General features: G+C 42.9%; 1 protein-coding gene across 15 annotated transcripts in view; it reads right to left on the bottom strand.

Moving 5' to 3' along the window:
* Positions 1–12,973, bottom strand: part of CUX1 (cut like homeobox 1) — a 259,810-nt gene that overhangs the window by 123,795 nt on the left and 123,042 nt on the right. For all 15 annotated transcript variants that reach the window (XM_083714295.1, XM_083714296.1, XM_083714301.1 and 12 more), the window contains exon 5: positions 239–376. In XM_083714295.1, coding sequence (XP_083570421.1) covers positions 239–376 — 138 coding nt within the window. The remainder of the gene's footprint in view (positions 1–238; positions 377–12,973) is intronic.

The raw sequence follows: 12,973 nt of genomic DNA, 5'->3' as shown, positions 1-12,973 counted from the left end.
TGACCACAGGGGCTGAGAATAAAGCCTGCTGCTATCTACTTTACCCGCTCATCTACAAAGCCCCATCTAGAGTTCTGTTTCTTGGTTATGCTACAGTGCAAAAGGTTATGGAGAACTGGATTTTACAGATGGCATTCCTTCTCTAAATAACATTATTATTTCCTTATCTAAATCATCCCCCAAACATTTATGTTCACACAGAAGTTAGGAAGAGCATTCCTCACCCTTCCCAGTTTACCTTGATTTTTCACTTCTGCAAATTCTTTGTTGTACTCCTCAAGCGTTTCTCTAAGTTTCTGGTTCTCTGTTTCAATATCGTGCATGCGCTGGACTTTCAGCTGGAGCTGCTGCCCCAGATCCAGAGCTGGTACAGGATCTGAACAATACAAAGATGAAGACAGATTGATCTCCATTTCCAGACAAGCAAGTTTATAATTCAAAGCAATACAATTAAAAGCTCCATTGCAATCGCTTGGCAAACATGTCTGTGTGCGTGCAAGCAAATATACACACACATACGAAAACACACAATTTATGTATTTGGCGTCAGGTCAAATCCTTTCCAACAAGTCAAGTTATCTTGGTCACATTTCTTCAGGAAATCCTAGATTTCCCAGCTGATTTCACATTTCTTTGGGGGGGGGGGGGTTTCTAGATTTCTAAGCTTTGGGGAAGCTTAGAATTTCTCAGATCTAGATCTTTCCTTCCTTGAGGAAACAGGAGAACTGGCATGGTGTGTGAAGATAGGGAAGAATTAGGTTGCTCAAACATTCAAAACAAACACTGAAAAACGACACCAGGATTCCCCCACCAAGCATTTTGCCAGAAGACTCAGGCAAAAGGGTCTGATCAAGTGGGCGAGACACTCCAGCCCTACTTAGCTAGCACATCCAGGCAGCCTAATAATGTTCAAAGCATCCCTAGAAAGGCACCACAATACACCTGCCACGTATGGCTGGACAAGCACGTTTCACAGAGACTGCTGGGCTGGTCGTGGAGCTTTGCCAGCCAGAGCAGAAGAATCCTGGAATCCAAAAAGGGTCTCATAAAATAGCGCTGCATACATTTCTGCGGTGGGCGCCAGCATCACTTGTGAAATGGCTACAAAGATTTAGTCTCCCGCTGAGGAATGTTAAACACACCAATCTCGGAGGATCAACAACAGTACATATTAGGGAGCTCGCTTAATTTGCAGCCGCCACAATCATTAATTTTACAGACCACCCTCAGTTGCTGGAAACGCATAATAAGCCCATTGTACCTCTCTTAACGCATTAAGTGCAAGCCTGGGCACTTTGCAACGTGTCAGTCCAGCACCAGAGTTTATAAAAGAACAGCACTGGGTTATGTTGAGGAAAGAGAGGCAGGGTGTGCTGCGTTGTGTTAACTCTGCTCAGAGAGGGCTTCCTGCCTTGCCACCTCCATAATGCAAGGGGAAAAACTGAGGCTGCTTATCACTTGCCCTCACAGCACATGCATACTTTATAACTACATCACTTTCTCATTTGTGGTTTTTAGGCCAGGGTAGTTGTTTTCTCTTCTTCATTATTAGCACTGTTAAAATATTCATCTCACATTAGGTCTTTTTTTTAAAAGTTATTTAACACAGGGAGGATTTGAGAGCAATTATAAAATTTAAGTTCAGTGGCAGCTCGGGGAGGTAAAGCCCCAACAGGACTGTCCAATTAAGTAGTGCACAAAATGCTGCCACGATTTCCTGCCCTCTGCTGGGGCTGGGCTGGGCTGAAGGGTGGAAGCACTTGAAACTACCAGTGCTCCTGCTGTCTCGCATCAGCCAGAGGCTTCGCCCGGGCCTCGTGGGCTGGAGCTAGAGCCTGGAGTGTAGCAGGTCCAGCTTCCATGGATGGCGAACTGGAAACACTGGTGCCCGAAGAGGCAGCGATGGGAGGAGTCTGTGCACTCCAAGCAGGAGAAGAGCTTTGACCTGGCGTTGAACCGACAAGGCCAAGTCAAGGCTTTCACTCCAGCCGTCTGAGTAGAGGAGCACCCCTAAGGGGAGATGTAACCAGAAGGGTCAATGCTGACTCTTTGCCATGACAGTGCTGTCTCCACAGTGCTGTCGAGAGTCACCTGGCAGGCTCTGGTGGTGGGAGAAATAAGGGGGATGAACTGGGGGATCCTGGGTTGGAGGGAGCGGGGAGTATCTTGTCTGCACTGCAAATTCAGTCACTTTGGAAGAGGGAGCAAGGATGCCAGCTCTCCCCTCTGACCTTCCGATGGACCTGGAAGCATCGGTGGAGGCTGGAGAGGGCTTTGATTGGATAAGAGGGGAGGCTGAACAGAAGGTTCAGAGTGTGCACTAGTGTTCACACTATTCCCACAAGAGTCTTGTGAACAAGCACATCCTGCCCCATCTTTGAAAGCCTGGTGGGAAGGGCGGGAAAACCTGTTGGGGCATCTTCATCACTTCTACGCCGTTACAAACTTCTTGCCCTGCTCCCTAACTTCTGAGCACTGGGTCTGCTGCTGAGGCTGCCTGAATAAGTATCTCTTTCATATTTCCAAGCAAGCGCCTCTGTCTGCATGTGCTGGGTGGGAGTAGAGCACTCTGACAAGGACTTCATATTGGATCCACTCAAACTGTATTTCTATGTGTACACACATCTTTAACTACAGGTACTGTCTGAAATAGAAATAGCATCTTTGGGAGTCTATTGCAGGATGCTCGTGCAGCCAATCAGAAGCCGCGCCTTGGTTTCTGAACATTTCAAAAGTCGAATGGACTTCCGGAACGCATTCTGTTCGAAAACCAAGATATGACTGTATTCTCTCAAAATTTTGCCCATCTCTTATATTTCTTTTCTTCTTATTATATTATTATTATTATCAGTTTGCAGGAGCACATCCTTGGCAATGGGACCAGAATCCAACCTTCACACTTTCCCTTAGCCTCCAACTCAACCAGCTTCACTGAGGTCAGCCAGTTTCTGCTCAACTGCGAACTTTGTTCTCAAGAGGTGAAGCCTGCTAACACCCCATCTCTTAAAGAGGCACCTGGCAGCCGTGCCATGAGACACTCTTCTCCATCACCCCCTGAACTTTGCCAACCCTCTACCTCAGGGTCCTCCTCTAGCTGATCCTACCAGACCTATCTGGCTTAAGTCACAGGGCCCATGACAATTTTTAGGGCCCCAAGACTTGCAAATTAACAAGGTTTTCCTGGACTAAAATCTGCCAGGCATTTTTTATTAACTATTACTCACCCACCCCACCAACATCTACATTATAAAATGAATAATGACTAAACCTTTAGTCAATAAATTCCCAAATCCCTGGAAAACATTATATCGTAAATGAAAATGTTGGCACTCATAATTATTCATTAGGATATGTATATTTAATTTAGCTTTATTAAAGGTTAATGTCAAAGAAGCAAAACAGTTGCGGAATAAAGTATGAGCATAATGTTAAGCCTATCTCCTTGCATTAAACTCCAAAATTTGCTTAAGCCAAGATGAATGATTAAAATGTCAGCAGCTTTTGAATATTGTTTTGGGATATGCTAAAGAGGCCACACAGAACAGACTTCTCCACTTTAAATCGTATGGCTTCTATTAAAGAAAACTAATTTAATAATCACTGCTATAAAAACTCGGCCATGATTCTGCTACATGCCAGCCCAGCGACTGCTACGCTTCAAACCTAAAACAAGTAACAAGCTTCAAAAGGTATGTATTTGGGAACTCAGAAAAATTCCCAAGGAGGGCCATTTTAAGTATTATTGTACAAACCTTGCAATGGTATCTGTTAAGGAAAAATGATTTTAAAAAACAAAAATGATTTCACTAGAGCATATAAAAATGAAAACCTACTAAAAAACTACACTTTGGTTATTAACTCTCTTACAAGAAAAATGAGACACGATGTTTGAAAATAGCTGTGAAGATAACTTAAACACCCCCCCCCCCATATTCCACTCAGTGCCAGAAATTTGCACTTACTATCTCTCAACTGGGAACAAAAATATTCCAAGTTGCTGGGGAGCAGTGGGGAGCAGAATATCCCAACCAGATGTGAGAGTGTAATCATGTAAAATTATTTGGGGGACTGAGAAGAGAAACAATTGCTCCCTGTGTTGATACCTGGGTTCGAATCTCTATTCAGAGATGTGAATGTACTCTTTTTCTTTCTCCTCTAACATGGGTGGAACGTCAAGAAGTCTACCTCACAAGGCTGTTGGCAACTTTATAATTGCTGAACAAGACCGTGAACACTGGAAATGTTACTAAGAAATTACTGTGTTCCACAGAACATGGCTGAGTGTAAATCTGCAGCTGGATCACTGGGAGAATCATCACACACGTTGAAAGATTTTGCCTTTAACGGTAAACAGAAAGACCCTGGTTAGCGGTAAGAATTTCTTCTAAAGGTCAGATAGTTGTTTATTTCCTTGACATCTGATAGGAGGGCGTTCTACACGGCGGGTGCCACTACCGAGAAGGCCCTCTGCCTGAAGCATAACCGACAGTTGTAGATATATGCAGACATGGAGTTTGGGATGGAATTAAAAGTTATGAAGTCAGAAGGGAAGGGAATGCAACATGGGCAGACTGTGACAATTCATTGAGGGCCGAACTGTATACAAACAAGTGACCCTTCACAACAAGCAGTGACAGGCAATAGAAAGGGTCCATGTTTTGTAACTTTTTCTTGTTGAACCATTAGGTTTACGCTATAAATGGTTCTAGCCATTAAATAATAAATAATGATCTCAGGGCCAGTTGTAAGAAATAGCAAGCAGTGAGTAGTAAGGAATGAGATAGGTTTTAGGTTATGCTATGCTTCTAATAGGTTATGTTATATTCTGGATTATGTTATGTTCTAATAGATTATGTCTGAATAGGATGAGAGTGTTGGAGATACGTGCGAATGTGTATGTGAATCTGGTCTCGGGTGTTTGATTTTCGTTGTTGTGTATACTGTGTATATACGGACAATGACAATAAATTTATCTATCTAGCCACTACCTTCCACACATTCACACACCTGTGGTTTATTTATTTTGGTTTTATTTTATGTCTGTATTTGTTTGGCAGTGATCTATAATTGTATATGGTCTATGTATATTACCATCAGATCCCATTTGATAACAATGTATTTTGCAGAATCCTATATAACCTTTTTGGGGTCGAATTAATAACAAACAACTTGCCAATGCAAGTAGGACAGAAAGTCACCATCTCACGCCAGACCCACATTAACAGAACCAAACTTCTCAATGGACTGCAACTCATTCTTTCTGCAGCTGTTTTTGAATCACTTTACTGATGGCTTTTATTGTATGTTCTTTTTGTGTATTACTTTTTTATTGTATTTTATTATTCTTGTAAGTTGTCAAAACAATATATGAGGTCTTGTAAGTTGTCAAAACAATATATAGCACAGGCTTCAATTTTAAAACAACAACAACAACATGCATGTATTTTTCTTTGTCCTTTAAGACTAGCATATGCCACTAACATTAACCTGGAAAATCCTGTTTTATTCTGAACTCAAGCCTAGTTCCTGAGAAAGAGAGAGGGTAGTAGACTAATAGAAAGGCAGATGCATTTTAGAAAAATGCTCTCTACCCATGGGACACACCCTTTATTCTCCAATGTAACTGTTTACAAAGGGAACATTGAGGCTGACCCTGTCCTTCTCCTCCTCCCTTCACCATTAGGTGAGGGGCTCAATGCACCCCTTGTGAGCCTTGCTTCCACAATGACATCATGTGCCCACGTGGATTACTTTGCGCTGGGGCACTCTAGGCTAATGTAATCATATGATTACATAATTAACCCAGCTGTCTCATTAAAAAAATCAACTGGAATTCAGGGCATAATTAGTCATACAGCAATTAGCATGCTGATGAGCAAAAATGATGAAAATCCCTCTAGATGGGGAGTGTGTGGGGACCACCCATGCCATTTCCAAAAAGAAAGTAAAACCCATCATGGCTGAACAGGACTGGGAGCAAAAGAAAGATCAGATCTGGATCCAGACCTCCAGTGCAGGTTTTGCAGAATGCCAGCCGTGCTTAAAAAGGAAGGGTGAGGGTGCACACACAACAGAATGCCCTATAATCACCAGCAGAGAAAGGTAGAGGAACGCAAGGGGTGGGTGTCATGAGCCAGAAAGGCTCTGTGTCATCCTAGCAGGGTTGGATCGAGAAGGCAGAACAAAACTGACTGACAAAGAGGTTGGTGGAGGTCAGTTTTTAGAGAGGTGTGGCAAGGGTGAGAGAAGCTCAATATGAAGAAGGCCGGTGAGCTGCACATAGAGATATAAAGCTGGGGAGAGAGGAGAGAGAGAGAGCAGAGAAAAATGTGGGTCTCTTTTGGCAATGGTGGAGAACTGGGGGCATTTCCCCTCCATAGGCCAGCAGAACACCCTCAAACACCTGCCCAGCCGTGGACCTCTCTCCCTGTGAAGGGGTGGATGGGCTTGATAGTGGTGTTTTTCTGCTGCAGAGTGAAAAATTACTTGCTCTCCCCAAAGTTTTTAGATCTTGTTTAATTCCATTTTTACTTTTTAAAGTTTCTACTCCTTCTGCGTCTTACACTGATTTTTATTATTTTAATGGGTGGTTTTTAACAGTATTCTTGGTTTTTCCTTTCTTTTCAAGATTCCTGCTCTTTTGTTTGAATGCAAACTGCAATGAAGCCACTTTATTTTTTTACAGAAAGCAAGTATACAGGCACACACAAAATAAAGTCAAGACCCATAGCTGGCCTCAACCCGGCTGCCTGTTCACCTGTCCTCTCTGAGTGGGTGAAAACTCCTGCTTACTGTGCCCTCTTCCTCTTGGAGGTGGTGCAGATTTGAGGAACGGCAAGTGAATGAGCATTTCACCCAGAGTTCTCTGAAATCTGAGTAGGTGTGCGGCTAACTGCAAGACTGCTCTAGTCTGTCTTTCAGAGCTCTGCACAACATGGGAGCTTTTCTGCAAAGAGCATACATCTGATTTTGGAACAATGTCTGCATGCACACAGAGCATAGCATCCATGGTCCTCTCCTGGAAGACCACTGTGCCACCTTTGGCAAAGGCAGGGTTTCTCTACATGGAGGAGGTTTTGCAGTGGCGGAAAGGCATTCTGGAAAACGTGAACTCCAAACCACACCAGGAGTTAGAAAGGGCTCCCTGGACTCCACCAAAGGGACTGCCTCCTCTTTTGCTGAAAGAGAGAGCAACACAGTGGAAACGCAGGAGCAGAATTTGTTCAACAGGATCAGGAGGCACATCTAAGCCTCTCTTTGAAGAGATTTTGCATTAAAGCATAGCTAATCTGTTTTTTCTTTAAAAAAAAGACATGACGTGTAAAATGTTCATCTGCACTAAAACAGAGGTCTCTGAACCAGAGCTTTGCAGCTGCTAGCAACCCCATAATCAGCAGTGTAATATCTGCACAGAACTGAAGCATGCCCTCTATGGGCACAACTTCAATGCAACAAAACTGGCTATCTTTATTTATCCTGTTAAATTCCCATTTGCCACGCAGTAACTCATTCGTCTCCTGGTGGTGGAAGGGGATTGCGACAATGGGTTGGGGGGGGGGATGGGGGAAGAGAACCAGAATACTAAAACAAAAGGACTTCATTACAGGCCGGTAACACTGACAACAGCCAGACAGCCAGTTATGAAACACGAGCAGAACCACAGAGGCAATTAATTTTTTATACAGCTGGTAATGCGCTTCCGAAGGTTTGGCTCTAAAAATAATTCATTCCTGACGCTTCAACTCCTTTTCGGAGCGGCTGTATCTGCTCTTCCAAAACCAGGTCTCCACGCAAAAGCGCTCGGTGATGGGTTTTCTTTCGAGAAAACACCCACAGAGAACAACGGTTCGGTCGGGGGGGGGGTGGAGGAGAGAGAGGAGGAGATAGAAAAGCGAGTGTCCTCCGGCAAGTCCTTTGAAAATGCACTGTTTGGTTTTAAAGGCCACTGCACACCATCAGCAGTGCCACAAAGCAAAAGGGAGTTCTTAAGTGTCCCTTTATTTTGCCCCCAGGACGTTCTGAGCAATGTTCACAGCACAGAGAGGCCTCAAGAACACACTCGCCACCCTCCCTCTCTCTCGTTTATGCCAGAGCAGAGCAATGCCTCAACTGGTGTGGATCAAAGCAGCACCTTTTTCTCAAGGCCTGTGCAGAGAGCAGAGGGCAGAATGCTAGCCTTGGACCTGAAGACACCCAGCTGCCTTCAGAGCAGTTACGATTCCTTGGCTTCACCCAACCTTGCAGGATTCATTGGGAGGAGAGAACGAGAAGAACAATGAAGCAACTTGCACGCCAAAAGGAAGCAAGAACAAATTGTCATAGCAAGTCCTTGCATATCCATCCACAAATGAAATTGCATCTCAGACCAAATAAGAATAATTACACTGTGGCTTCTGAATATTCAAACGCCTTCCGGTATAATTAATTCATTAATTATTCCCCAGAAAAATTAATAAACCCACATCACCTAGGGCTTTCTCGCAAGGAAGCTGTACCCCGCCTCCTGACGCAGCCAGCCCGGTGACAGAAGAGTGATGGCCCTAAGGCCCAAGCTCCCCCAGGACTTCTTAGGAAGCGCAATAGAGAGCATGCTTTCAAACGCTGGCTGCACCAGGCTCTCCTCTAAATCAACCCAAGCTTCCTTTAATATGCTGATTTTTATTGTAAAATGAGACTCACCCTAGAGACTAAATGTTTGCAAAATAGTCCGTCCTCTCTCTTGCTAACAGGGAGGGTTGTTCTGGGCTGGGGTCATGGTGCATGAAGACAGGGGTTCAGTATTTTTATCCTTGCACCATTTTCCCAGTTAAAAAAACCCAAACTACCCCCATTATTTGTTTTATTTCCCCAGAGGCATCTCCCCCCGGCAAAGACATTATGAAAATCTGTATTCCCATACATACACCACAATTTATAACAGTATATTATCTACAAAACATTTATTATTATTATTACGTGATCCACAAGTTAGCATTCTTACAGATCTGGAGTAACAGAGTTTGGGCTGCAAGGGCAGCCAGAACTGCTAGAGTTAGTGAATGTTATAAATGAATCCAAATGAAGATTTATTTTCTGGAAATAATGACAAGCCAAGAGCTGCTGTCTAAACAGCGAGTGTTTCCAAAAGGGGTGTGCGGCTACTCTTTAAACTAGTAAGTCAAGCATCCAGGGTATTGGTAGGTACTTTAAACCACCGAGGGCACAAATCTGCAAAGATAAAAATGCACATGCTAATTTATATGCATACATTCCTTTGGGCTAATTTGAGACAGTGGGCGGCTGGGGTCTCCCCTGCCACTGTTCTTTGCTTACAGGCAGCTGAGCACTCTGCAGTTTTTGTTTTTTAATTTAAATATTCTTTAAAAACATTGGGGGGAGGGGATGTGGTAAGAGATCCAGAGCCCTGCACACAAGTCCCAGGGTTCAGCACTTCAGGACCATCCCCTACCAGCATTCCAGCCATTTAGCTAGAAACATGGTTTTAGATTAACAGCTTACTGGAGCTGTCTTTAGAGCCTTTGGGGGTGTGTGTGATACAAATACTGGCTCTGTATACGATCAAAGTACCACAACAATGTTATACGTGAAAATTCAGAAAAGCAAAGTCCCTCAGAAACAGACACACGGCAAAAATTACGGGAACAGGTTGAAATGATTCAACCGGCATCTTTGTTGAAGGATACCATAAATTTCAGAAAAGAACTGGCCCTGCACAATACAATAGATATAGGAAAGAAGTTAGGTTTTTAAAGGAATAGAGGTAGACTATATATTACTACCCCGCATCATCATGTTAGATGTTAAGCTTTCTTGTCCAATAGTAATAATAATAATGTCACACAAAGCAAAACTCCTAGGGCTTGCTCTACAAAAGGAAGTCCCGTGTGAACAAAGTGACCTTTAACACCAAACAAAGAATTACAGGCTCAATCCATTAAGAACTCCTGCCACCTATTTCAATAAGAATATGGAAGGTAAAGATTCACACAAAAGTCCTGTACATTTTCATCAGTGTAAATAAGGGCTCAAAGTTAAATTACTAAACCATCTAGGCCAGATTAGACAAAAGCTTCTACCTTGACCTGACCCCTACATGGTGTCTGTGCACGAGTGCAGCCATAGCTCAGTGGCAAACCACATGTTTTGCATGCGATAAATTTTAGGTATAATCCCCCAAATATGGTAGGGTTATTTTCTGAAACCCTGGAGAGCTGCTGCCAGTCAGAATAGACAATACTGGGCCAGATGAGTCTGATTTGACATGAGACGGACTTCCATGTTCTAACATTTTTAAAGGTGTACATGTGTACAATTCAATCTGTGCAGGCCCAGATTCACTGCAAGTCTGGGGTTAGGCTCATTACATATACCGTATTTTTCACTCTATAAGATGCACCAGACCACAAGACACACCTAGTTTTTGGAGGAGGAAAACAAGAAGAAAAATATTCTGAATCTCAGAAGCCAGAACAGCAAGAGGGATCTCTGCGCAGTGAAAGCAGCAATCCCTCTTGCTGTTCTGGCTTCTGGGATAGCTGCACAGCCTGCATTCGCTCCATAAGACGCACACACATTTCCCCTTACTTTTCAGGAGGGAAAAAGCGAGTCTTATAGAGCAAACAATACGGTAATTCTTTGGTTTATGATTGTGTACATCGGATGTGTTTTCTCTGTTAACCCAGTTTGTCAAGAGTACAGTCAGTTTTCACGTAGGGCATATTCTAGCTGCAGCTGTTTCCTGAGCCTTATTATGGGATAGAGGAGCTGTCCTTGCTCTACCAGTCAGTCTAGAAAACAAGTTTGCCTCCTCCTGCTGGTGAGGAGGCAAAAGACTGGCAGGAAGCTGACTAATCCAACCAGAGGAAGGTACTGCCCCATTTTTTAGGAATGCCCTTCAGCACCATCCAGCAAATGCCCCTAACCACTGGTTCCCTGGTTAAGGAATTCTCCCAGCATTCAAATCAAAGCTTTGAAACCATGGAGTGTAGATTTCTGAATACCAAGAACCAGCTCATTTACATTGCTACGCTACTAATTTCAGCTATAGATATAAGCAGAATTTACAAGAATAAACAGAGTAGCCTAAAAAGCCTTTTATATACTATGGGTATGATAATGAAATGAGAAAAAGAAAAGAAACAGGAGAGCCTGGAAATCAGAATGCTAGGAATAAAAGCCAAACACACACAGAGAGAGGAATAATCTTGCTTTATAATTATAGACAACCATGTAATAGAATCAGTCCTCATTACTCACAATATATTTCCCAATCATATCAATTTTTGAGCTCGGAGAGCAAGCTCAGAGGAAGCACATGGCTGATGGTTGCAGCATACATTTGGTGTGCATCGTTTCCGACAAAGTTTCCAGTCTGCCTTATATTTGCCCAGGCCTTTCCTGACCCATAAAATTGGACCATGTTTATGTGTTTGAATATGATTTATTCCTCTTTTATAGGCTTTTCTGGTTGTTTTTTTTAAAATACTGCTGTCCCATTTGTTTTAGGTTGTGTTTTTATTTTAATCACATATCATTTGGGTTTTGTTTTTTTTTAAGACAGTGCACCACTCAGACGTTTTTGAAATATTTTGCTGTATATAAATGCTTTTAAAAATAAATAAAACAAATAAGAGGCAACATGGCCAAGCAAGCGGACCATCCACATAAAATATAGCTTTCAGAAACAGCCTGGTCTTGAAACAATGGAATGTGAGCAAACGCTCCAGTGGCAGTAGAGCTAGTGATCTGGTTGAGGTCCTGGTCTCACCATAGGATGGCAAGATGAAGACACATTCCTAAGGGTCCTCTCCAATGCTGCAGGGTCCATAGTGCCCTTTAGTTTACCAAGGAGTTGTAGATGATGGAGGAGCAGCACTTTGGCACTGGAATTGCATCTTCAATGAGCCATTGGGGGGGGCGGGGGGTATTCCAGGTGGTTCAGAAGCTAATCATACCCGCAGTGGGCCTTAGCGCACCGGGTAACATGCTGTGCACTGTTTGCACGGCACTTGGATGATAAAGTCACTCAGCTCTGTAGCGCCTTGGATACAGCAGTATCTAGTTGCTGTGTCTAACGCAGCACCTCCCATACCAGACCCAGAATTTTGAGATGTGATGGACTGCCTGCCTGCTCCCATGTACACAATGGCCTAGTTTAAGTGTCTTTGATTAGATTTAAAGTAAATACAACATTGAAATAATGGCTAAAATAAGTGACGATATTAAGGTAAAAACTTGCTGAACAAATATGGGAAATGGAATACAAGAAGGGGAGGCGTGGGGAAGTCCAGAAAAGAAGCTATTGAAAATGGGATCTAAAAGGTGGAACCTTTTTTTCTTTTCCTTTTTCTTTCTCTTTTTTCTTTTTCCCCCCTTTATGTATGTATTTTCACTATTTGTATCTTTCAGAAATGATAATAAATATAATTTTTTAAAAAATAGACAGTTGCCAAGTGTGTGATATTTGGCAACACGTGAGAACATACTCAGTACCTGCAACCCAACTGTGGAATGTATTCCCATCACAGATTCTACTGCCACCAAACCTGATGTGTTTTTAGAACCATTTAAGAACCCATTTATTCACCCAGGTCTTTGGCTGAACTGGCTGTGGAGCTGAGCGGTCTCCCCTTTCTGACTTGTCAAACAGCTTTATGGAATGATGAATTTGTTATGTAACTGGCTTTATTGTGTATCTATTTTTTGTATTGTAACCCGCCCTGGGGTTATTTTGTAATCAAGAGTGGGCTATAAATTCTCTGAATCAGGTTATCTTCAACATTTTCACACCAAGGACCCACTTTTAATCAAAACATGCCATTGGGGACCCATTTCTTGTTTTTTTTACCCATTTATTTGTATGGTCATAGGGCTCTTGTTGCGACCCATCTTGGATCAGGCTGCAGCCCACTAGGGGGTCCTGATCCAGCAGCTGAAGTGCTCTAAACAAATAAACAGTTAATCCCAGATCATT

This window comes from Podarcis gaigeae (genome assembly GCF_964106915.1).
Source record: "Podarcis gaigeae genome assembly, chromosome: 15".
Classification (NCBI taxonomy): Eukaryota; Metazoa; Chordata; class Lepidosauria; order Squamata; family Lacertidae; genus Podarcis; species Podarcis gaigeae.
This window is presented reverse-complemented; position numbering and strand designations above follow the sequence as displayed.